Source organism: Aspergillus homomorphus (assembly GCF_003184865.1).
Source record: "Aspergillus homomorphus CBS 101889 unplaced genomic scaffold BO97scaffold_21, whole genome shotgun sequence".
NCBI classification, from domain to species: domain Eukaryota; kingdom Fungi; phylum Ascomycota; class Eurotiomycetes; order Eurotiales; family Aspergillaceae; genus Aspergillus; species Aspergillus homomorphus.
Genome location: NW_020291907.1, coordinates 354,445 through 376,208, shown reverse-complemented (window position 1 = coordinate 376,208; position 21,764 = coordinate 354,445). Strand labels below are relative to the sequence as shown.

At 53.9% G+C, this 21,764-nt stretch overlaps 11 protein-coding genes across 11 annotated transcripts; 6 read left to right on the top strand and 5 right to left on the bottom strand.

Annotated features, from left to right (window-relative positions):
- Positions 1-102: 102 nt before the first annotated feature.
- Positions 103-2,274, top strand: BO97DRAFT_443748 (serine/threonine-protein kinase ppk23). Its single transcript, XM_025698396.1, has 3 exons — positions 103-791; positions 907-1,324; positions 1,497-2,274. The coding sequence occupies exons 1-3, from the start codon at positions 178-180 to the stop codon at positions 1,959-1,961; spliced, it is 1,497 nt and encodes a 498-aa protein (XP_025550856.1). The 5' UTR covers positions 103-177; the 3' UTR covers positions 1,962-2,274.
- Position 2,275: 1 nt separating this feature from the next.
- On the bottom strand, positions 2,276-3,829 carry BO97DRAFT_391795 (uncharacterized protein; the record flags this gene model as incomplete). The annotated part of the gene is made up of 2 exons (XM_025693839.1): positions 2,276-2,635; positions 2,705-3,829. The coding sequence occupies 2 exons, from the start codon at positions 3,827-3,829 to the stop codon at positions 2,276-2,278; spliced, it is 1,485 nt and encodes a 494-aa protein (XP_025550855.1).
- A 986-nt stretch (positions 3,830-4,815) lies between these two features.
- BO97DRAFT_470873 (DUF185-domain-containing protein) lies at positions 4,816-8,317 on the top strand (the record flags this gene model as incomplete). The annotated part of the gene is made up of 8 exons (XM_025699991.1): positions 4,816-5,017; positions 5,087-5,226; positions 5,301-5,699; positions 5,749-6,106; positions 6,569-6,693; positions 6,791-7,060; positions 7,139-7,343; positions 7,413-8,317. Exons 1-8 carry the CDS (start codon positions 4,969-4,971, stop codon positions 8,315-8,317), a joined length of 2,451 nt encoding a protein of 816 aa, XP_025550854.1. The 5' UTR covers positions 4,816-4,968.
- Positions 8,318-8,514: 197 nt separating this feature from the next.
- Positions 8,515-9,160, bottom strand: BO97DRAFT_391787 (phosphatase YCH1). The gene is made up of 2 exons (XM_025693838.1): positions 8,939-9,160; positions 8,515-8,877 (listed from the first exon to the last, which is right to left on the bottom strand). Exons 1-2 carry the CDS (start codon positions 9,051-9,053, stop codon positions 8,567-8,569), a joined length of 426 nt encoding a protein of 141 aa, XP_025550853.1. The 5' UTR covers positions 9,054-9,160; the 3' UTR covers positions 8,515-8,566.
- A 134-nt stretch (positions 9,161-9,294) lies between these two features.
- BO97DRAFT_406063 (mitochondrial 37S ribosomal protein bS21m) lies at positions 9,295-10,355 on the top strand. Its single transcript, XM_025695333.1, has one exon. The coding sequence runs from the start codon at positions 9,407-9,409 to the stop codon at positions 10,031-10,033; it is 627 nt and encodes a 208-aa protein (XP_025550852.1). The 5' UTR covers positions 9,295-9,406; the 3' UTR covers positions 10,034-10,355.
- A 135-nt stretch (positions 10,356-10,490) lies between these two features.
- On the bottom strand, positions 10,491-11,966 carry BO97DRAFT_470870 (uncharacterized protein; the record flags this gene model as incomplete). The annotated part of the gene is made up of 3 exons (XM_025699990.1): positions 11,691-11,966; positions 11,614-11,629; positions 10,491-11,519 (listed from the first exon to the last, which is right to left on the bottom strand). Exons 1-3 carry the CDS (start codon positions 11,858-11,860, stop codon positions 10,491-10,493), a joined length of 1,215 nt encoding a protein of 404 aa, XP_025550851.1. The 5' UTR covers positions 11,861-11,966.
- A 254-nt stretch (positions 11,967-12,220) lies between these two features.
- BO97DRAFT_370185 (glucose-6-phosphate isomerase) lies at positions 12,221-14,304 on the bottom strand. The gene is made up of 3 exons (XM_025692766.1): positions 14,148-14,304; positions 13,534-14,044; positions 12,221-13,475 (listed from the first exon to the last, which is right to left on the bottom strand). Exons 2-3 carry the CDS (start codon positions 14,031-14,033, stop codon positions 12,314-12,316), a joined length of 1,662 nt encoding a protein of 553 aa, XP_025550850.1. The 5' UTR covers positions 14,034-14,044; positions 14,148-14,304; the 3' UTR covers positions 12,221-12,313.
- BO97DRAFT_93158 (uncharacterized protein) lies at positions 14,153-14,767 on the top strand. The gene has a single exon (XM_025701149.1). It carries the CDS (start codon positions 14,272-14,274, stop codon positions 14,602-14,604), a length of 333 nt encoding a protein of 110 aa, XP_025550849.1. The 5' UTR covers positions 14,153-14,271; the 3' UTR covers positions 14,605-14,767.
- Positions 14,768-15,325: 558 nt separating this feature from the next.
- BO97DRAFT_370183 (uncharacterized protein) lies at positions 15,326-18,210 on the top strand. Its single transcript, XM_025692765.1, has 5 exons — positions 15,326-15,517; positions 15,595-15,657; positions 15,713-16,311; positions 16,367-17,881; positions 17,945-18,210. Exons 1-5 carry the CDS (start codon positions 15,499-15,501, stop codon positions 18,035-18,037), a joined length of 2,289 nt encoding a protein of 762 aa, XP_025550848.1. The 5' UTR covers positions 15,326-15,498; the 3' UTR covers positions 18,038-18,210.
- Positions 18,211-18,550: 340 nt separating this feature from the next.
- BO97DRAFT_370179 (mandelate racemase/muconate lactonizing enzyme family protein) lies at positions 18,551-20,150 on the top strand (the record flags this gene model as incomplete). Its single annotated transcript, XM_025692764.1, has 4 exons — positions 18,551-18,625; positions 18,706-18,810; positions 18,871-19,476; positions 19,548-20,150. The coding sequence occupies exons 1-4, from the start codon at positions 18,581-18,583 to the stop codon at positions 20,148-20,150; spliced, it is 1,359 nt and encodes a 452-aa protein (XP_025550847.1). The 5' UTR covers positions 18,551-18,580.
- Positions 20,151-20,216: 66 nt separating this feature from the next.
- On the bottom strand, positions 20,217-21,708 carry tim21. The gene is made up of 5 exons (XM_025693837.1): positions 21,308-21,708; positions 21,055-21,239; positions 20,943-20,997; positions 20,782-20,881; positions 20,217-20,729 (listed from the first exon to the last, which is right to left on the bottom strand). The coding sequence occupies exons 1-5, from the start codon at positions 21,581-21,583 to the stop codon at positions 20,644-20,646; spliced, it is 702 nt and encodes a 233-aa protein (XP_025550846.1). The 5' UTR covers positions 21,584-21,708; the 3' UTR covers positions 20,217-20,643.
- Positions 21,709-21,764: the final 56 nt, after the last annotated feature.

Genomic DNA, 21,764 nt, shown 5'->3' with positions numbered 1-21,764 from the left:
CGCCCCGTCAACCGATAGCGTCATCCGGCCAATCATCCTAGCGCCCCTGCCGTTCATCTTCATGGTTGTGGTTGTGGTAGTGGTAGTAGCGTGGCAGCTTCACCTCTCTCTTCTCGACTCTCTAAATGATTACACTCCAATTGCCCATGCCTTCCATCCAATAACCTAAAGACCATCATGTCCTCCAAATCGCGCTGGGCCAACGACGATGACCCGGAGACGGAAGCCATCCTCGCCCAACGCAAACGCGAAAAGGAAGAGAAGCGACGCGCTAAAGCCGAGAAACAACGCCAACTGGAAGAGCAGCAGAAACAGAAGCAGCAGCAGCAGCAGCAGCAACAACAACAACAACAAGCTGACTCTCAAGCTCAATCACAAGCTCCCATCCCCGCCGACACAGATGCGCCGCCACCCTCCAAGCGTCGCCGCCTCTCCAACGACCACGACCAAGCCGAACAATCACCGCAACCCTCCAAATCGACCTCCAACAACAGCAGCACCACCGAAGGGAACAACCTCCTGACCCTTCCAACCTCAGAATGGGGCCCCTGCCGCCATGTCGACAACTTCGAGCGTCTCAATCACATCGAAGAAGGTAGCTACGGCTTCGTCAGTCGCGCCAAGGACATCACGACCGGAGAAATCGTTGCGCTCAAGAAACTCAAGCTGGAACCCACCTCCCCGGAAGGATTTCCCGTAACTGGGTTGCGAGAGATCCAGACCTTATTTGAAGCGCGACATCAGAACATCATCGAACTACGCGAAGTGGTAATGGGGACCAAGATGGACGAGTACGTGCACCCACCGCGATAACCCACAATCCCCCGGGGGTTTATTCCATATCTTCAATTCAGTACCGGTCCTCCGACCTCAAACCCCCAACAGACTAACAAAATCAACCTCCAGAGTCTACCTAGTAATGCCCTTCCTCGAACACGACCTCAAGACCCTCCTGGACGAGATGCGCGAACCCTTTCTCCCCTCCGAGACCAAAACCCTCCTCCTACAAATCATCTCCGGCCTCGACTTCCTGCACGGCCAATGGATCATGCACCGCGATCTCAAGACCTCTAATCTCCTGATGAACAACCGCGGTGAGATCAAGATCGCCGACTTCGGCATGGCGCGCTACTTCGGCGACCCGCCGCCCCCGAAGCTGACGCAGCTGGTCGTCACGCTCTGGTACCGCTCGCCGGAGCTGCTGCTGGGCGCCGACAAGTACGGCCCGGAGATTGACATGTGGAGTATCGGGTGTATCTTCGGGGAGCTGCTGGGCAAGGAACCCCTGCTGCAGGGCAAGAATGAGGTCGATCAGGTCTCGAAGGTATGGATTGCCCCCCGCTCTTCTCTTCTTTCCTTTCTGTTTTCTTCCCTTGCGGCCTGCCTAGCAATAATACCTATCGGAGGTGGCGGCCGGAGGCCGGGGTGGGGGAAATATGTCCGCTACCTTGCAAGAGAACGATAGAAAGCTAAATATCAAACCTAATGCATCATAGATCTTCGCCCTCACTGGCCCGCCAACCACCCAAACATGGCCCGACTTTCGTTCCCTCCCCAACGCAAAATCCCTCCGACTACCATCATCATCATCATCCTCCTCCTCATCCCTGGGAGGCGCAAACCCGCCGCTCTTACCGCGCGGCAAGTTCCCCTACCTGACAAATGAAGGGCTGCGACTGTTGTCCTCGCTCCTGGCCCTAAACCCCAGTTCGCGCCCGACGGCGAAGCAGTGTCTGGCACATCCATACTTTCGGGAAGACCCACGTCCCAAGCCCAAGGAGATGTTCCCTACGTTCCCGTCTAAGGCGGGCCAGGAAAAACGGCGGCGGCGGGAGACACCTGAGGCGCCCAAACGTGGGCAAGAGGCCCCCAAGTTGGATTTCGCGAGTGTGTTTGGCGGTGCGCAGGCGGGTGGGGACAGTGCGGAAGCTGGGGCTGGGTTTACCTTGCGTCTGGGGTAGAGCACGTCCCAGCATGGAGGATGTAATCTTACGATCGGGCTATATATAGGCTTACACCTTGTGGATGTGACACGTTGGTGAAACGCTTACATTTTTCAGTACTCTTATCCGGGATGGCTTCTGAGAAGGCAAACCCGGAACACAAGAACCAGCTCTAAGGAACAAGGTTGTGGGACAAATGCAAGGGAACGAAAATGAAAGGTCTTTGAAGGGCTTGCTCGCTAGCTGTCGAGGCAGTACGAGCCTCAAGGAAGGGTCAGTAAGGGATGTATGTAAAGATATAGTCAGCCGTCTCGTCCACCAATCTAATGTGATCATGATGACAAGTAATATCTCGGGATCGCAGGAGAGCCGGACATATATTCGTCAGTGGAGTCACTGGCATTTCGCTCTGTGCGGAATGACCGCGGAGCATGAAACTGAACCGCTGATCTCGGGCCCACGATCTCGGGAATCCCTTGGGTCCTAGTCGACGAATGGCGATCGAGTCCAGGCCCGCTATATAAACATCCGTCGCCGGTGAAGCTGCGCTCGGATTTGATCGCATTGTTGCCGCGGTCGGGGCGGATATCGGGTGACTTGTCGACAAGGAAGTATTCATCTCTGAGTGCGAGAAGTGACGCTAGATCGTCGGTTTCAATAGTGGACCACGGCTCTTCTGACACTGGGTCCATCTCCGGCGTGAGCCTCTGGCCAGCATTCTGGATCGATCCCATAGCGCCATCTTCCAATAGGGAAACCACTCCTGCTTGTTCATCCTGACCGGCAATGGGGGCAGTAGCAGCAGTAGCGGTCTCAGGACCTACTCGTACCAGCCCGTCAGAATCCGCTGAGCGGCCAACAGCCACATAGGTTTGCGACACCCGATTCTCGGGCATTGACAACCTTTCAGTGTTGCTTTCATTCTCCCGGGGCTCACTCGCACTGGCTGATGCTTCCTTGGATTGGTTAGAGCCCTGTACCGGCGATTCGCCCTGTGGCTCCTGTTGGCCCACCTCTGAAGCATAACCATCTCTCAGGTCCAAGCGGTCACACAATTTCAAGGCTTCCATGGTGAACTCGGTGTCTATGATTTGAGGTGTTTCAGATACACGATTGGCCTTGCCCATGCGAGTCATGACCGGCTTGTGACTATTGATCTCGTTCATCGACATACGAAGCGCCTTGGACTTGCGTGAGTTGCTGGGGGCTGAACTTGAGAGTGTGCATACATCTGTAGCCATGCGAGTGAAAGGGTGCGACTGCGAATGTAATTCATTGGGGTCGGTTGAGGAAGGCACCAGTGCACCGAGACAGTGATCCTTGAGTTCTATTTCGCTGCCACTCGGTCTGTGTTCGTCAGAATCAATGAGATTCCTGGTTGGTACTCTTGTGGAGACAGAACGGGGTGCCTGGCTCGTCGAAGCTGGCTCCAACTCATTCGCAGTACTCATTGTTTCACTATCTCCGGGAAACGCCATCTTCGGCGAAGTATTAGGATGCCTCTCCTGCGCTTCAATCGAAACGGCCTGTGGTCTAGAGGTAGTGAGAACTGCTTCGGAGCGGGAGCAACGTATGGTCGAGCCATCAGGGAATACACTGTCGTCTTCACATGCAAAGGGAAGTGGTAGGCACTGGAGATACTTGCTGATGTCGCCATCGGGTTCGGAAGGGTATTTGCAGCGGATGCGTTGGAGGTCAGCTCCAAATTCAACGTCTTCTGCGGTGCTAGCCTCAGACACCGTGGATGAGTAAAGTGTTCCCTGTTGGTCCAGCGAATCTTTTGCCGAGTCCGCCGAAGACCAGGCGCTGGTAATATCATCGGTATGTGTAGGTGGAGGAATACCGGGTCGCCGGCGCATTCCCGACCTCAGAGCGAGTAACCCCATGTGGGCTTTCCGAAGAGACCTTCGGGGTAGACTCTGCATCCAACGCATTGTTCCTGGAAAAGCTGTCTGCTGGGAGAGATCATACTCATCCTGCAGCCATGACGATGTTGTAACATCAGGGTTATGTCGCGGGTCTCGGGGATTGAAGACCGGGTAATGGATGCTTTCTTCACAGGCCGGTGGCGGGGTTGGAAGCCTTCGAATGCCAGTCCTAAACAATTAGTACCCCTTTCCAAGTGGCCCAAGCAAATCCATACCTGATTCTGCGGCTGACGGGGTAGCAGAGGGTTAGAGAGAACAATGGCACCTGGCGACGTCTGTTGATGCCGGTTTCTGGGTCTGGTGCATCCATTATTCCGCCTAATCGAAGTCTAACCAAGAAGAAACCAATCAACAAAAGCCAAGACTATACCGGATGGTGTTTCAGCGAGCAGCGACAGGAAGCCAAGTGCTTGTTGATTGTAGAGCCAAGGTCCGGATGCCTCTTGAACGGTATATGCTCGATGGGCGACGCATTTTAGAGGCGATGACCAGACAAGCCCGAGGCAGTCATAACAAATCTGCCACGCTGTCCGACAGGCGCATTTGCAATGTCGGACAGAGGCAGGCGTAGGGTGGAAAGTGCTTTCCTCCCAAGCCATGACAAATGTACGGATGTTGCACAAACGAGGGTAGAACAGCCCGTGTTGCAGCTACCCGATTATTTCGTGACTTCGACATTGAATACGAAGAGTGGGGTTCTTTTGCTGGGAATGATTAGTCTGAAAGAAAGCCTGCCGGGCGGATTGAATGAAAATCAGTCCCCATAGAGTTTCCAGGGTTAAGAGAAAGTGTAAATTTTGCCTTGAGCGAGGGGACTTGTGTACTGGCTACTTGTAGGTAAATCGAAATGCAGTGCCGGGAAGCGGAACCAACGCCGGAGCTCTCCAACTTCTAATCCGAAGGTCCAATGAGTTCCTCCGCGTTTGATTCGGCTCGACCTACAACTCTCACTCGACCTTTGTCTTGACTCCCTCCCCCCCAGCTTGTACTCTTTACAACATCTATCTTTGGATTCTTTCTTTGTTGCTTTTTTTGGGACGGTGTCTCGAGCATTTTCTGGTCGGTCGGACCCTCAATCCGCCTTAATACCTTCCATCATGGCTGCCGGAAGGGATGCCGCCGACTTCAATGCGATCATCCAAGCTGGTAAGCTAGTCTCTTGCCCGGCTCAAATCCATCACCAGCCAAGACAACGAAGCTAAGTATGCGCTTAAGATCGCAAAAGGAAGCAAAAGGAAGACCTCGCGAACCAGCTTCTCGGCAAGAACAGACAAACAACGAATGCGAGGGGCGGCGCAAAGAAGCCGCAGGATGCGAGGCCAGGTAGCCTCGCCAGTCGCATCGGAGTAGCCAAGGTAAAATCAGCCAATGTTATTACACAGATACCATTGATATACCTAGAAATTAACTTTCCATTTATCGATGCCAGCGTCCGACGTCTGCGCCCCTGAAACCTAAGCCGAACCCCAAGCCCATCATTCACCAGGCCCGTCAAGCGCGTCAGACCGACCGGCCGGCCCCAAAGCAGCGTCGTCCCGACGAGCAGCGCCTGCTTTCCGCTCTCCTCCCTGATAGCGGACAAGCAACAGTAAGAGGCAACAAGGTGGGCATGACCATCAAGGGCGCTGGTTCAGGGCCCTCTGTTGTGATCGGCAGCAACTTCGCACCGGGAACCACCGCGGCCGACATACAAGAAGCTCTCGAGCCCATGACAGGGCGGATACTCAGCTGCTGGGTGACAACGCAGCACCCCGCAGTGTCGGCAGAGATCACATTTGCAGAGAGACAGGGCGCAGACAGTGCTATTGCCAACTTTCACAACCAGAGGGTCAGTTACACTCCGGCTCTTCCCCGGTTTAACACTAACGGGCGTCTAGGCTGATGGCCGAATCATCTCGATGCGCCTGAAACCCCGTAGCTCCGGACCAGACCACGGCGCCGCCAACTTTCAGAACCCACAGTCCCCTTTTAACAATCTCCGTGAGCAAGCAGATGAGGCCCGTCGTTTGCAACGCTCCAATGATCCGACAAGTCAAGACGGAAACTATGGATTTGACGAACAGAACCAGGCGATTGAACAACGCAGACCGCGGGGCAACAACCGCAGATGGAATAACAGGGGTAACCGCAGTGGACCTCGGAATGGCGGGTTCTCGCACCAGGATACGCAAGAAACGGGTCTCTACAGTGATCAGATGATGGTGGACGCGCCACAGCAGAACCACCAGCCCCAGGGTAGACGTTATCATCGCTGAGCTGTACGGGCAGTACAGAGCTTGTATGGCTCATGTCGATGTTGGCAGAATTGATACATCGGAAATAGGTATTTAAATAACTAGACCGGCATATGTAAAATGTTATGGAGAGACGGAAATATGTAAAACCAAATCTCAATTTATCCAGTTCAAAACACCAGATTCAGGTTCCGGAGATGGCTGATAAACGATAAGGCCGGACAAAATCACGTGCAGCGGAAGTTTTGCGGAGAAGTTGGAGAAAGCGTTATATTCATCTTGAGCAGCATGAATCCGAGCCTGCATTACCCCGGACCGTATCCCATGGAGATCTGCCTCAGGTCCTAGAATTAGCTCAATTGACCCTCGCTCTGCATTCAATATCCTCCCCTCGCTTACCTATAGCGTAGGACGGCGCTCAAGATGCATCAAGCAACCAGGCGCACCCTGGCGCAGCTCCGAGCGCTCAAAAAACACCCAACCCCGAGCCAGACTTTTGTCTTTGCTGCACGAAGATGCCAATCCACCTTTGACAACACTCGCCAATGGTCGACTCCTCTCGCCCAAACCCTGGCTAATGCCATGAAGGTAGCATCTACCCAGAATACTGTTATTTCGAGTTCACGTCCCGCTCGCATTGCGCATCCGGTCACATTGATGGGCTAACTCACGGATCGCAAAATAGGTCACAGGCCCCATCCCCATTGCGGCCTTCATGCGTCAGGTTCTCACGTCCCCCGAGGGAGGATACTACACGACCCGCCCTGCGGGCGAAGGCGAAGTCTTCGGTAAGAAAGGCGACTTCGTGACATCCCCGGAAATCTCGCAGGTATTTGGCGAGCTAGTGGGTATCTGGACGATTACAGAGTGGATTGCGCAGGGACGAAAAAGAAGTGGAGTGCAGCTCATGGAAGTTGGACCGGGGAAGGGGACATTGATGGATGATATGCTGCGGGTGAGTGCTACAACCCCCACACCTGGTGTTTGAGAGGCTAGTGTGTGGATCGCTGACGATGGCGGTGGGGTTGGATAGACTTTCCGCAACTTCAGGAGCTTTGCGTCGAGTATCGAGGCGATTTATCTGGTCGAGGCGAGTTCGACATTGAGGGAGGTTCAGAAGCGGCTGCTCTGCGGGGAGCATGCGGTGATGGAAGAAACGGACATTGGCCATCGGAGTGTATGCAAATACTTTGATGTGCCGGTCATTTGGGTGGAGGATATTCGGTTGCTGCCACATGGTTAGGATACATGACCTTCTTCCCCGCGTGGTGTACGCTTACTGATTTGAAAATCCCGTGTGTGCGCAGAGGAAACCAAAACACCATTCATCTTCGCACACGAGTTCTTTGACGCCTTACCGATCCATGCTTTCGAGTCCGTGCCGCCCGCACCGGAGAACGAACCTAAAGACGAGGTCATGACACCCACGGGACCAGCGAAACTTCGTAAGCCATTGAAGGCCGCAAATGTACCGCAATGGCGGGAGCTCTTGGTGACGCTCAACCCGAAGGCTGTGGAGGAGAACATCGAGGGAGAACCGGAGTTCAAGCTGACGTTGGCCAAGGCATCCACGCCATCGTCCTTGGTAATTCCGGAAATTTCGGAGCGGTACCGCGCTCTGAAGTCTCAGCCGGGCTCTACAATCGAGGTCAGTCCAGAAAGTCGGATTTATGCGTCTGACTTCGCTAGACGGATTGGCGGTGCGTCAGAGCCGCCTCGTACGGCTTCCAGGAAGGATGTTACTGCTGCTGCTGGCGGTGAAAAGCCAGCTGCAGCGAAGCGTGTAGCCTCCGGTGCGGCGTTAATCATGGATTATGGAACTCTTGCTACAGTGCCCATCAATTCGCTGCGTGGAATCCAGCATCATAAGACCGTACCAGCACTCTCGGCACCGGGTCAGGTGGATGTTAGTGCCGATGTAGATTTCACTGCGTTGGCTGAGGCGGCCATCGAGGCTAGCGAGGGTATTGAGGTCCATGGACCGGTTGAGCAGGGCGACTTTCTGCATGCGATGGGTATTGCGGAACGGATGCAGCAGCTACTAAAGGGTGTGAAGGATGAGGAGAAGCGGAAGACGCTGGAGACTGGCTGGAAGAGGCTGGTTGAGAAGGGCGGCGGTGGCATGGGCAAGATCTACAAGGTCATGGCTATCATCCCGGAAAATAACGGTAAGCGCCGTCCAGTTGGGTTCGGTGGAAATATCATGGCATGAGCACCTATATAATATATCCCCAAAATGTATAGTATCTACGAAAACCCCTACGGGCTTATCAATCAGTTAGAATCTGAATAACCACTAATCCTCCAAACGTCCTTGTTTTAACATAACTGCAATTATGTGTTATACTCATTCCAATCATTTGTATATTTCGTGCCACAGCGAGATCTATCTCAACGAATGAAGCCCATGGGTATATATCTAACAATGCCTAACGGAGAAACAGAAACGAAGCGCACCCTTTCAATACTCTCGCCAGATATCCTCAACGTACGCCTGAGTCAGCCGAGTATCCTTTCCATACTTTTCCTGCCACTGCACGAAGCCTCCTTCTAGGACATAAACCTCCTGTTTGTGGCTTTCCTCAGCGCCGAGCGTGCGCTCTCTCTCCCGCGCATAACGAAGGGCAGCAGAAGGGCCACGCTGCTGACTGAGCGCGCAGTGGAAGACGACCTGCTCCTTGTCTTTCAACGTGCGAACGAGTTCGGGCATGCGCACGTCCAGCGTGGAACTGGGAACCCAGGTGGACGAATAAATGTGACCGCCGACGTGGTCTACGTTGATAACAGTTAGTATATAGAGTTGAGGCATGATATCCATTTAAGAAATACTTACCAGAGTCCCGGACATCTACGATGGCCAATTTGCTCGGGGAGGTGGCCGAGAGGAGTAGAGCCGAGAGAGCATCGCGGCTCATGCGGGGAAGAGTCGCGATGGTGATGGAGGACATTTTGGATGTCTGCCTGGGCGACGGAGGATGCTCTTGAGAAGCGGATGCAATGGTATCAGAAGTCTTAGTGCTGTACTGGCTACGCTGCTTCAAATGTACAAAGGCGGGGCTCCCAAGATGTGCGTAGTTTGAGCCTCTCTCGATCGTAAGTGATTCTTGGAAGCATACAAATCACGTGACATGAAGATTTCCTAGCGGGAAATCCCAACGGATGGCCGCTGCGAGGAACCCTCTCCGCGGTCTGCCCCGACGAGCACCTTGTTCTTTTCAATTGGGTGTGACAGAAGTCGAACCACAATTGAAAGCTAGCCGTGTGAAGGACATTTTGACACACGGATAGAATACTTTCAGTCATGGAGATGCGCATCCTTTCCCAGTGTCTCCGTGCAACCGCCCGGCCGACGACGACAACATCCCTTCTATATACGAAGCAATTCGCCAGGCAATCCCTCCCAGCCATTCGCTACAACTCCTCGTCGTCCTCCTCTCCGAAGTCCATCTTCCCCACCTCGCGCTCTACTTTCCCAAACCTCTTCAACAAAGATTCGAAATTCAGCCGTTCACAATCCACCCCGAAGCCGCAAGAATCCGCGTCCGGCAATGAGTTCGACGATATCATCAAGAACCTCAACTTCGCCGGCAAGTCCAGTTCTTCCGTGGATGGCGCCTCCAGCCCCTACGGCGCCGACGTGGACAGCATGCGCCCCGACCAAAAATTCGAACTGAAGCTGGGTCCCACCCTCGGCCGGCGAGTGGAAGTCGACAAAACCAAAGGTGCAGACCTGGGTTCTTCGATACGAACCCTCCAGTATAACCTAAGGGGAAACAATGTCCCATTTATGGTCAACGCACAAAAGCAATACACCCGGAAGGGACAGCGCCGCAAGGTCATACGGAGGTTGCGGTGGCGGAGACTGTTTAAATATTCGTTCAAAGCCACCCTTGAAAAGGTCAGGACAATGAGAGATCAAGGTTGGTAAAATCTTGCTCTCTTTTTTTCCTGGCCCAGAGCTCTCTAAGTGGATGGGGGCTGGGGGTATTTTGAGGACGGCCTGCGGTGGTGTACATACGAGAGGCGGTGGTAGAAAGTGGAGGTTGGTTCTATAACTGAGGTTGTGTCGGGGCAGACATTCAGATTTTGGGAAAGGCAGGGGATATGCTTTGCGGATTGTGTACGCTACGCTTTAAGGCTGTTTCTTATGCTATGGTTGCTGTCTCATTTCTGTTCCCGGCTTTATCTTATTTGTTTCGGTTGCATTGTTGTAACAATAGAGTCCCTAAAATGGTCTATATCTATCTATCTATCTATCTATCTATCTGTGATCTATGGCCAGTCATGTTGTGTCTAAGCGAAATAATAATCATATCACCATGTTTCTGCTTAAGTCCCATATACAATACAGACATATCCATCGCGCACCGAACCATCAAGTCAGTTCAATCCCTCTTCCCACTACCTGTATACCCTCCATACCCATAAACACCCCCGGCTCCGTCGCCAGCCGTAGCCCCAGTCCCAGCCGAAGAATAACCACCATATCCATTCATCCGGCCGCCATTCCCATACGTAATGCCCACAGCGCCATTTCCAGTCTTCCCTCTCGAAGACGCACTTACGCCCAGGATCCCCTCATCCCTTCGCCGCCTCATACCCAGCGAGCCACCATTCCTCTCCCAATACAACGCCACCACCGCACCAACCCCAGCAGCCATAACGAAGAATAACAGCCTCGAAAAGAAGCCCGTGCCGCCTTCCCCCTCTCCCCCACTCCCCGCACCAACCGACCGCAGCCCCGAGGCAGGCCAGCCGATACCCCTTCCACCCTCGACCCAACTGACATGGAACGAGAACGTCAATGGCTCGCCCCGGATCACTTTCGTCCCATGCCCAGCGGTCCACGGATCCTTGGCCGCCACCGCCACCGCCGCCGACGCCGCCTTCTCCTCATCGCTGGTATGTTTTTGCTGCATCTGCTTCTGGATGATAACGTCGAACTCCGGGACCGAGTACGCCGTGCCCGCGACTACGTAGCCCGCGGCCGCCTTGCCCTTGCCCTTCTTCTTCTTCCTCCGCTGGGGGCTCAGCTTCGCCGCGATGTTATGCACCAGGAGGTTCATGTCCGTCCAGATGTGGAGATGGCTCCGCTGGAGGGTTCCCTGCAGCGCAAAGGTGAGCGGGGTGTAGGAGGGTCCGTCGGTGTCGATATCGTTGCTCGCCGCTGGCTCGTCGGCGTCGGTCTCGGGCGTGCTGAGGAGGTGCTGCGCCAATGGGGCGGTGGGGACGCGGCAGGTCATTGGCACGTCTGAGTGCACGTAGTATTCCAGAAGGTGGTAGAGCTCATCTGGGAGAGAGGCAATGGTGCAGTTGACGGTTTCGGAGACGCCGTAGTGGAGGGCGAGGGGCAGGGAGGTCTCGTTGCATGTCGGGAAGGGGATGTATTGCAGGTGGCCTTGCGTATCGGTTATCTGGGGAGGTGATCAAAGGTATTAGTTCTGTGGTTGTTTTTTCCAAATCGAGGGTGCAGGCGGCGAAGGTTGAGAGGGTTGAGGGTTGGGTTACATGTTCGCCAGAGTCACTAGAGTGTGAAATTAGTATGCTTGTTTTTCCGAGCAATTTGTGCTATTGGGAGCACGCACATGGTCCGATTGAGACAGGTCACTGGAATGGGCTGTCCATGACTGTACCCATTTCTGCTGTTGGACGGGGAATCGCTGTCCCCCGCTGCGGAGGTCTGAAGACACACCGAGAATAGAAGGCCGTACTGCCACAGAGAGTGGGCAATGCTGCCCCTGGAATGAGATGACATTGTTGCTAGAGGCTATTGTTCTCGCGCACGCCAACAAGGCGTTTGAGATCGCTGCTGGCGATAAGGAGCGACAACGGAGAGAACAGAAAGACAAACAGCGTGGTCCGTCTTAGTCCTGGTTGTAGTTATGGGGGCCGCCGCCGCCGCCGCCGCAAGGGAACTAAAACTTGGTAAATTCGCCGTCATCCACCACAACCCATGAGACTGCCCAAACTTCCCCCACACTGTCACTAGACCTATTGCTATTGTATAAGCAGGACTGTATGTGTCATGCTGTGTTCTAATACGATCACGACATTGATTTAAGGTGAGTAGTCTACGCTATAACCACACAACTACCATTCACTTCAATGAAAAGGTATTAAATTAAAATGTCACTCATAGCTTCATGAACATGTACAACTTGTTTTTGTCCTCTAAGCATATCCATCCAACTGCATCCAAGATATTCATTTATGCCAGATTGGCCTTTTTCTTGAAAGCAAGCAGCAGTCCGCTGGTCGAAGCATCGTGGCCAGCACCGGCGCCGTCGGTCTCCAGCTCCTGCTGAATTTTCTTGGCCAAGACCTTGCCCAACTCGACTCCCCACTGGTCGAAGGAGTTGATGTTCCAGATGGCACCTTCAGTGAAGGTGACGTGCTCGTAGTAGGTGATCAATGCACCCAGAGTGGAGGGAGTGATCTTCTGGGCCAGGATCGAGGTGGTGGGACGGTTGCCCAGGAAGGTCTTGTGGGGCACCAAGTTCTCGGGGGCACCCTCGGTCTTAACCTCCTCGGGGGTCTTACCAACCATGAGAGCCTCGGACTGCGCAAGGAAGTTGGACGCAAGCATGCGTTGGTGCTTACCACCCTCGACGGGGTTGTGCGACTCGGCAGCCATGATGAAGTCCGAGGGAATGAGCTTGGTGCCCTGGTGCAGCAGCTGGAAGAAGCTGTGTTGGGCGTTGGTGGCCGGCTCACCAAAGAGGATGGGGCCGGTGGTGTACTTAACGTACTCGCCCGTGCGGGTAATGGCCTTACCGTTGCTCTCCATGGAGAGTTGCTGCAGGTAGGCCGGGAAGCGGTGCAGGTACTGGTCGAAGGGAGCAACCAGGTGGGTCTGGGCACCGAAGAAGTCACTGTACCACACGCTCAACAGACCACCGAGGACGGGAATGTTCTGCTCCAGGGGAGTCTCGCGGAAGTGCTTGTCCATGGCGTGAGCACCTGCCAAGAACTGGTGGAAGTTGTCGAAACCAATGTAGATAGCAACGGACAAACCGATGGCACTCCAGACGGAGTAGCGGCCACCCACCCACGATTCGAAACCAAACATGTTCTTCTTGTCAATACCGAACTTGGTGACTTCAGCCTCGTTGGTGGAGAGCGCAACGAAGTGCTTGGCGATGTGAGCATCTTCCTTGGCGGTCTCAAGGAACCACGTCTTTGCAGTGTTGGCGTTGGTAGTGGTCTCGGCTGTAGTGAAGGTCTTGGAGGCAATCAGGAACAGAGTGGTCTCAGGGTCAGAGTTCTTGAGGGCCTCAGCAATGTGAGTTCCGTCAATGTTGGAGACGAAGTGCAGCTTCATGTCAGCAGCACCATAAGGCTTCAAGGCCTCGGTCACCATGACAGGACCGCTATTTCGCTGTCAGCTTTTCGTCTGATACACATTTCGAGAAAGTGAATTTTACTTACAGATCCGAACCACCGATACCGATGTTGATGATGGTGTTGATCTTCTTGCCAGTGTAACCCTTCCACTCGCCGCTACGAACCTGCTCAGAGAACTCCTTCATGTGCTCAAGCACAGCGTTGGTGTCCTCGACAACGCTCTTGCCATCTACTTGCATGGGCTCATTGGAGACGTTGCGCAGAGCCGCGTGATAGACAGCGCGATCCTCAGTGAAGTTGATGTGCTCACCCTTGAACATAGCATCACGCAGCTCCTCAATGTTGGCTTCCTTGGCCAGCTTGACCAGGAGGGCCAGGGTCTCCTCAGTAAGGAAGTTCTTGGAGAAGTCGAAGAGAATGTCGGTGTTGTCGACAGTGTTGTTGAAGGTGCGGCTGAACTTCTCGAAGCGCTGGGGATCCTTTTGGAAGCATTCCTTCAGGACAATGTTACGACCCACGGTGTTGTGGTGGTCCTGAAGCTCCTTCCAGGCGGAGAGCTCGGTGGCTTGAGAGAAGCTAGGCATGGTGATGAGAGCTACAGCAAGAGTGGACGTCAATGCGGGGCTCGAAGCAATGTAGGCAGGAGGATAGAGCTAGCTCGGGATAGAGTAGAGGGGGTAGAGCGCGCGGGTGCATACCTGTATGGTAGAAGATAGGGAAGGAGGCGATGAAGGAAGTACGAAACGGGAATGAAGCTGAAGAAGAAGAAGAAGAAGAAGAAGAGGGAAGAGAGAGAAGAAAGACAACGGGAAACGCGGACAGATGACAACAGAGAGGGAGCTAAGATGTCGTCAACCGGCGTGTTGCCCTCCGTCCAAAGAGGGGCTGCCGTGGGGCAATCCCGGTCAAGCAGGAAACTCCCCCCACCACCACCAGTACAAACTACTTAGTCACCAGTCTCACCTTGCCGGCCGTGTCCCTCCAATTTATCCGATAGTTCCATTGCCATGGACGAATGATTGCAGCCAACCTCTGCAGACCCTAGACGGTCAGCTGGACAGAGCTCTGCTCCGTACTCTATTGATTCTGGCGACGACTGGTGTGTTTGTCATAGCCGTCATTCTAGAACAATGCTCCCAAGGTCTCGGATATTAATCTCGACGGATTGACCGGCTGGGGTCTGAACACGAACCTTTCACACCAATTCCATCTCAGGCACTTCCGGAGGAATGTTGTCCGATCAATAGTTCTGAGAAGCTGAGAACACCCTTGCCATGTCCTCCTTGAAGCATCTGTTCTAGAAAATTCTCAGAATGCCGCTTATATGCTTATATCCCGGGAATTGCTTCCTTTCTCAATCACTCGATTTCGGGTGTTACTCTATCATTGTTCAACCACGCGCAATTGACAAGCCTCCGTGAATGCACCAGCTGTAGAAGCATAGACACTTACGGGGGATACCGATAGAAACGTTATAGTGTCCTAGCTACAGCAGATAGAGTCGCCTGAATCATTCTTGCATTGGAAAGACCCTGCAACCAAGGTTGTAGAAAGTGAAGTTATTTCTGTCGCGCTGTCTTTGCAGCATCTCCCTTGCTTATGAAGTCTGCAGGCGAAGGGTATGTTGGGTTGTAAATGTAGCCGTTGTCTTTCTTGCAAGCCTGTGTCATGCTGTCCAATTGTTGCTTGTTGTTAGTTATAGATTCGAGTTGTTAGATGCAATGCGATTCTGCTGTTGACACCTCAGGTGTCATTATCTCTCCTTTTGCCTGATATATCAGGCGCATTACCAGGGCCGCGCACAGGCCACCCATCTGATCGAGGCTGGATCAAATCCGCGGCAAGTCCTGTATCTTCTCCAACCACCAACCTTTCTGCTTTTTATTTATTTCTTGAGCCGCGCCTTCGTGAGGGGAGTGCTTCTTCTGAGTCTTGCCGAACATACTCTTCTCAGGTGTTCATATCTCACCGATAAACCTGTTTTCAACCACGTGCCTTGCTTCTTGAATCTTCTGCAGCTGCCGCATCGGAAGCTGCGATTTCGTCGCAATGTACAACCCATACCAACGTATGTTCCCAAACTTTGGTTCTCCGAGCTGCTTAATCTCTTCTATCTCCTTAGTATGTTATACTAACACTGCAAAGCCCCTGGTCTTTATGGCCGCCCGCCTGATTTTGGAAGTTATCCCGGAGCACCTCCCGGCATGGGTAAGGCCACCAATGTCTCCTTGATCTCCTCCGCATCTTATACTGACTATAATAGCTCCTCCCCCCGGAATGGTTGCGCCTGGAACGACTCCTCCGCCGGGAATGCAGCAAGCCAACGCCCAACAACCTGGCCGACCGGCCGGCTTCCCTGCCAACTTTCAGCCTCCACCCAACATGCCCAACATCAATTTCTCTGCCCCAGTCATTCGTCTTGGAACCTCAGGCCCAGCTAAATCGGCTACCCCAGATACCAGCAAGGAGCGTGGCGGAGACGTCGCCGGCCGACGGGCTGGCTTGGGATCTTCCAGCCTAGAGTCGCAGCGTCAGAATGTTCGCGATGCCATGATGCAACTACAACCGCCGACGCGGGAAGAAATTGTCCGGACCCTCTTTGTCGGTGGCATCACGGAAGGTGTGGGTGGCGACGAGGGCGTGGAGAGAATTCTACGGTCCGCGGGCAATCTTCGGCGCTGGATTCGCGCCACTGATGCGGACGAGAAACCGTGCAAGTTTGGTTTTGCGGAGTACGAAGACCCTGAAAGTCTAGGCACTGCGGTGGAGGCGCTAAAGGATGTTCAAGTGCCTGTGAAGAGACAGTCACCGCAGGAAGGAGATGATAAGGAAGAGCGCGAGGTCGCAAAGAGTACTCTACTAGTACGTTCCCTGCCATTAAGAAAAGGTAAAATGTACTGACGGTACTTGCGTATAGGTTGTCGTTGATGAGAGCTCCCTGAAGTACCTGGAGCAATACGAGTCCGGCAAGGGAGAGCAGGATCCAACCGAGCGTGAGGGGCGGATAGAAGCTGCACGCAGTGCCCTTGCAGCTGTCTTGTCCGACCTGTGTCATCCTGCCGCACCCACACAGAAAGAAGACACCTCGGCTATCGATCGTGAAGGGGACACGGCTATGAAGGACTCAGAAGGGCAGAATGATGGAACATCGGCGGAAGTGGTTACGATCCCGATCACTGTGGAGGATGAGCTTTCTGATATTCCTCCTGAGATGAGAGAGACGGTTGCCAAGGAGATTTCAGCTTTTCGCGAGCGTAGCAACCGCCGGGATATTGAGCGGTTGAGGCGGGAGGAAGAAATCGAGTCTATGGAGAGAGCACGCAACTCTGGGTCGCGCATCAATCGACTGGCATCTCCTCCCCTTTCTGCCCCTAGTGGGCCTGCCGCCGGCGCCAATGGAGTTCCGTTGGGCCCTCGCGACCGAGGTGTGCCCTCTGGACCAAAGGGCTTTGGCGTGCAAGTTCCTAAGGATTATCAGAAGGGAGTCTCTTTTGTTAATGGCGGCAATATTAATGGGGCTACAACTGTCTACATTGACCGGGAAGATGAAGAATCAGATGCTAGCGATGAGGAGTTAGAGCGTCGTCGTCAAGAGAAGAAGGAGGCTGAGCGAGAAAAGCAGTTTCTTGATCAAGAACGCCGCTGGCTGAATCGGGAACGAAGCCGAACTGCCGCTCTGGAACGCGAGAAGAAGCGAGACAAGGAAGAGGCTGCTAAAGCACAGGAGGTACGCGATGAGATGGATAAACGCTACCGGGAATGGAATGATGATGTTGAGGCCAGCCGCAAGGTGGAGGAGTACTATGCCGATCGAGGTGCATGGCTCCGAAGCCGGGCAGCTTTCCGGGCTCGGGAAGTCAGCATGGACGAAGCGGATCGGGCGGCAGAGGATAGAGAACGGGCCCGGTCCGTGCAGCAACGGGAGCAGGCCCGCGGCATGGCAGACGACTTCCTCGCTCGGCAGGCCGAAGAGCTCGAGTCACGCAACCAGGCTCCCCGCGAACCCCAGCGGTTCAAGCTTTCCCTCGGTGCGGCTGCGCAGAAAGCTCAGGCAGCCACCTCCCGCCGAACCATTGCGGAGGTCGAAGGCTTGTTGGAGGACGAAGAAGAACCACAAGCCACAGCCAGACGGCCTCTTATCCCCATCAAATTCGACAGTGCCGCCGAAGCTGCTGGTCTGTCCGACGAGGAGCGTGCGCAAGTTGCCCGACAGCTTGCTGCGGAGATCCCTACGGACAAGGAGGGACTCTGGAACTGGGACGTCAAGTGGGAGTTTGTGGACGAGAGTGTGGTCACCGAGCAGCTCAAACCGTTTGTGGAAAAGAAGATCGTGGAATACCTGGGCGTGCAGGAGCAAATGCTGGTGGAAGTAGTGGAGGAACATGTTCGAAAGCATGGTCAACCCCAGGAGCTTGTAGAACAACTGGAAGAGGTAAGTACTCATTCCTATTCTGGCACTCATCTCGTTTGGTCGCGTCTAACCAATCTACCTTAGGCTCTCGACGAAGAAGCAGAAGTGCTGGTCCGGAAGCTATGGCGAATGATTATCTTCTTCTCGGAGAGCGAGAAGAGAGGCCTTTCTGGGTAGAGGGGAGATTCTATTATTGCTTAGGAGCCAGTAATATCATGAGACATACAAGATTGACTCTCGCTGACTTGGTGCTACGTTGACTTCATGCGCAAACTCTGTGCATGAAACGAGAACATGGCATTGCGCAGGGGCATTTTGCATTGCATCGCGTTCCCGCATTCATTCTATCCGATTCGTCTATCCACCCTTTGCGGCATAAATATGACTCCCGTAGCATATCAAGCTAATGTTGGCCCTTAAATTTCTCCACGTAGATATTCTCTGACAGTCACGCGGCGCCCGAAAAAAAAAAATCACTCATTTTGAGGGCTGGATTGATGTTGATTATTCAAAACGAGCTGTGAGTGGCGGAGAAACCCATCCCACGGCCAGCCACAATTCCTCCGCCAATCATGCGGGGTTCCCCACACGACGTGGAGGGGAAACGGGGGAGAGGCCAGTCCCCTCCCCCGCTATATAATCGCCCAGGACCCCTCGACACTTTCTTCTGCAATTCACAGACCTGGAGTATTCCAATTGACCCCGGCGCAATCAGACAAGATGGTCAAGATCACTAGTTTCACCACGCGGGACGTGAGGTTTCCGGTATGGTACACCATTGGACATGTTTACCCCTCTGTTTACTACCCCCGCAACAATGCTAATTGGCAATGCGATCATCACAGACCTCCCTCGACAAGACCGGCTCCGATGCTATGAACGCTGCTGGTGATTACTCTGCCGCATACTGTATCATCTACACTGATTCCGAATACGCTGGACATGGCATGGTAAGCCAATCTCTACCTAGCCGCCTCCTAGACCAAACAATCCAAGACTAACTGAAATAGACCTTCACCATTGGCCGTGGTAATGAGATTGTCGCTGCTGCCATCTCCCTTCTCGCCCCTCTCGTAGTCGGCAAAAACCTTGATGAACTCACCGCCGACTGGGGTAAGACCTGGCGGTACCTGGTGTCCGACAGCCAGCTGCGCTGGATCGGTCCCGAGAAGGGTGTCATCCACCTGGCTCTGGGCGCCGTGGTCAATGCTCTCTGGGATCTGTGGGCCAAGACCCTGCAGAAGCCCGTCTGGCGTATCGTCGCGGACATGACTCCCGAGGAATTCGTCCGCTGCATTGACTTCCGCTACATCACCGATGCGATTACCCCGGAGGAAGCCATTGCTCTCCTCAAGGAGGTCGAGGGCGGCAAGCAGGAGCGTATCAAGGAAGCCGAACAGAGCCAGGCCGTGCCGGCCTACACGACCAGTGCCGGTTGGTTGGGTTACTCTGAGGACAAGCTCAAGGCGCTGTTGAAGGACAGTGTGGCCCAGGGCTACAAGCACTTCAAGCTGAAGGTTGGCGCAAATGTCGAGGAGGACCGCAGGCGGTTGGCGATTGCCCGTGAGGCGATCGGTTACGACAAGGGCAATATCCTGATGGTGGATGCCAACCAGGTATGCATCCAATCATCCTACTACCGTGGATCAACGAAGGATGACAACTAACTGGGATAAATCAACACTAGGTCTGGTCCGTCCCTGAGGCCATCGAGTGGATGCAGCAGCTCGCCGAGTTTAAGCCCTGGTTCATTGAAGAGCCTACCTCCCCCGATGACATCCTCGGCCACGCCGCCATCAAGAAGGCCCTTGAGAACACTCCCCACGGCCCCATCGGCGTGGCCACGGGCGAGATGTGCCAGAATCGCGTTGTCTTCAAGCAGCTCCTGCAGGCGGGAGCGCTGACCGTCCTCCAGGCCGATGCCTGCCGTGTCGGTGGTGTCAACGAGGTCCTGGCCATCTTGCTGCTGGCCCGCAAGTTCGGCGTCCCCATCGTCCCCCACTCCGGTGGTGTCGGTCTGCCCGAGTACACTCAGCACCTGAGCACCATTGACTACGTCGTGGTCAGTGGAAAGAAGAGTGTCCTGGAGTATGTGGATCACTTGCACGAGCACTTCGTGCACCCCTCCAGTGTGAAAGATGGATACTATGTCACTCCCCTCGAGCCCGGATATAGTGTTGAGATGAAGCCCGAGAGTATGGATGCGTTTGCGTTCCCCGGCGAGGAGGGCAAGAGTTGGTGGCGCTCGGAAGAGGCCAAGACCATTCTCGAGGGTCCCCGGATAGTATAATTGAAGGGGCTGATGTTTTATGAAAGATTTTGTATATAGTTTACTTAAACGAAATGAGGAATACGTCTTAATTCTTATTCATCTGTGATAGGATGCCAACCAGAGTTAGGTAGAGGTGCCAATAGCGATGAGCATGGCGGTTGGTAAGGCTAAATATGCTGTGGTTGAAAGGCGACGGTAAGTATAACTAGCCTTTCTTCCTTCCTAAATCAGCGGGGTATATTTGTATATTTTACAGTCATGATAGTGCCAAATATGCAACCAAGTCTGGCCATATAAGAGATGCGAATCCAGAAAAGAGCGGTCGCCGGTACACCATTCCAGTCGACTCAGCAGGGTGAGCTCGAGGTGTTCTGGAGATTCTTCGTTGATCTCCAGCAAGTCAAGCACTGTAGGGCCGAGAGCGACTCATGAAAGGGTTGAAGATCAGAGACAGAGCCGCAGACGACTCACTTCATGAGTACTTCCCGAGATGTATCGAATTCTCGCCAGCTTATCGCCATTGAATACCGAAAATCTTAAGCGCTTTCCCAACTCCAGGCTTTTCGCGAGCTTGCTCTAGAACGACTCGGGGATGACCTAGAAGAATTAGTCAATGCATTCTTTAGACTGTTCGTAGATTCGAGCTCACCTTTGACTTCCAGGGCAAGAAGCTGGTATTCCCATTCATACTGATCCAATGGCTTCATCATGTGCACGAACACAATACCGGTGTTGAGCGGGCCCTCGACCTGTACCAAACAGTCAATCATCTTGCACAATGCCTACCATCGATGAAGCAGAGTAACTTACATGGAAGTTCATCTTCAAATGTTCCCGGCCCATTCGATCCTGGAAGACGGACGTCCTAGAAACGCAGTCAGCATTCACCATCGCCCACTCGGAAGTATAAAGTATGCCCTACGCGATCGGTCGGTTCCGAGCCCATCTGCTCCAGGTGTTATCCCCATATGCTTTGATTTCCCTGCGGTCACCGAGAAGATCCGTACACCGCGGGTCATCCTTGATGCGCTCAACCGCCTTTTCGAATTGCCAGGTCTTGCTGTTCGGAGAAAAGACCTCGGTATAGAGAAGGTAGAACACTCCACCCTGGTAGGCCCGTTAGTTTCGGCCAAAGTCACAAATTGCCATCAATTTGCAATCGACTTCAAACTTACCGTCAACACGGCACCGGCGACAACGACGAGGAAGTTGACCGACTGCTGCGTCGCCCGCGCAACCTTCTCCCGTCCGCTCAACTCTCCCCATTCGTACCGGCCGTCATCAGACAAGACGGTCACATTTCTCCGTCTGGGGGCCGGGTTGGATCCGGAGCCTGAGGTCGCATAGTAGCGCGCGAGGGCGGTCGTGCGGGGAAGCGCTGGACGCAGGAGATGAGCGGCGGCGGTGGCCCGGAGGAGGGCAGCGTTGTTAGGTTGGAGGTAGGAAAGCATTGTGGTGGGCTGGTCTGAGTACCAGTAAAGGCCTCATGGAACGAAGGGGTGGTGCGATTGTTATCGAACAACGGTGAACATGGGCAGGCAGGAACAAGTTCGGAGGTCTTTGCGAATCTTCTTCCCGGCGGGAAGAAACGAAGCCATGGATCCAGTCGGCGGACGGACAGGCCAAAAGCGT

Bases quoted from the DNA above. Each gene is read 5' to 3' on its own strand.
- BO97DRAFT_443748 (XM_025698396.1), top strand. From the start codon at position 178: ATGTCCTCCAAATCGCGCTGGGCCAACGACGATGACCCGGAGACGGAA. The intron at 792-906 runs GTACGTGCACCC...ATCAACCTCCAG, and splicing joins ATGGGGACCAAGATGGACGA to AGTCTACCTAGTAATGCCCT. The intron at 1,325-1,496 runs GTATGGATTGCC...AATGCATCATAG, and splicing joins AGGTCGATCAGGTCTCGAAG to ATCTTCGCCCTCACTGGCCC.
- BO97DRAFT_391787 (XM_025693838.1), bottom strand. From the start codon at position 9,053: ATGTCCTCCATCACCATCGCGACTCTTCCCCGCATGAGCCGCGATGCT. The intron at 8,878-8,938 runs GTAAGTATTTCT...TTATCAACGTAG, and splicing joins CGTAGATGTCCGGGACTCTG to ACCACGTCGGCGGTCACATT.
- BO97DRAFT_406063 (XM_025695333.1), top strand. From the start codon at position 9,407: ATGGAGATGCGCATCCTTTCCCAGTGTCTCCGTGCAACCGCCCGGCCG.
- BO97DRAFT_370185 (XM_025692766.1), bottom strand. From the start codon at position 14,033: ATGCCTAGCTTCTCTCAAGCCACCGAGCTCTCCGCCTGGAAGGAGCTT. The intron at 13,476-13,533 runs GTAAGTAAAATT...ACAGCGAAATAG, and splicing joins GGTATCGGTGGTTCGGATCT to CGGTCCTGTCATGGTGACCG.
- BO97DRAFT_93158 (XM_025701149.1), top strand. From the start codon at position 14,272: ATGACAACAGAGAGGGAGCTAAGATGTCGTCAACCGGCGTGTTGCCCT.
- BO97DRAFT_370183 (XM_025692765.1), top strand. The intron at 16,312-16,366 runs GTACGTTCCCTG...ACTTGCGTATAG, and splicing joins TCGCAAAGAGTACTCTACTA to GTTGTCGTTGATGAGAGCTC. The intron at 17,882-17,944 runs GTAAGTACTCAT...AATCTACCTTAG, and splicing joins TTGTAGAACAACTGGAAGAG to GCTCTCGACGAAGAAGCAGA.
- tim21 (XM_025693837.1), bottom strand. From the start codon at position 21,583: ATGCTTTCCTACCTCCAACCTAACAACGCTGCCCTCCTCCGGGCCACC. The intron at 21,240-21,307 runs GTAAGTTTGAAG...CGGGCCTACCAG, and splicing joins TCGCCGGTGCCGTGTTGACG to GGTGGAGTGTTCTACCTTCT. The intron at 20,882-20,942 runs GTAAGTTACTCT...TGTTTGGTACAG, and splicing joins ATTTGAAGATGAACTTCCAT to GTCGAGGGCCCGCTCAACAC.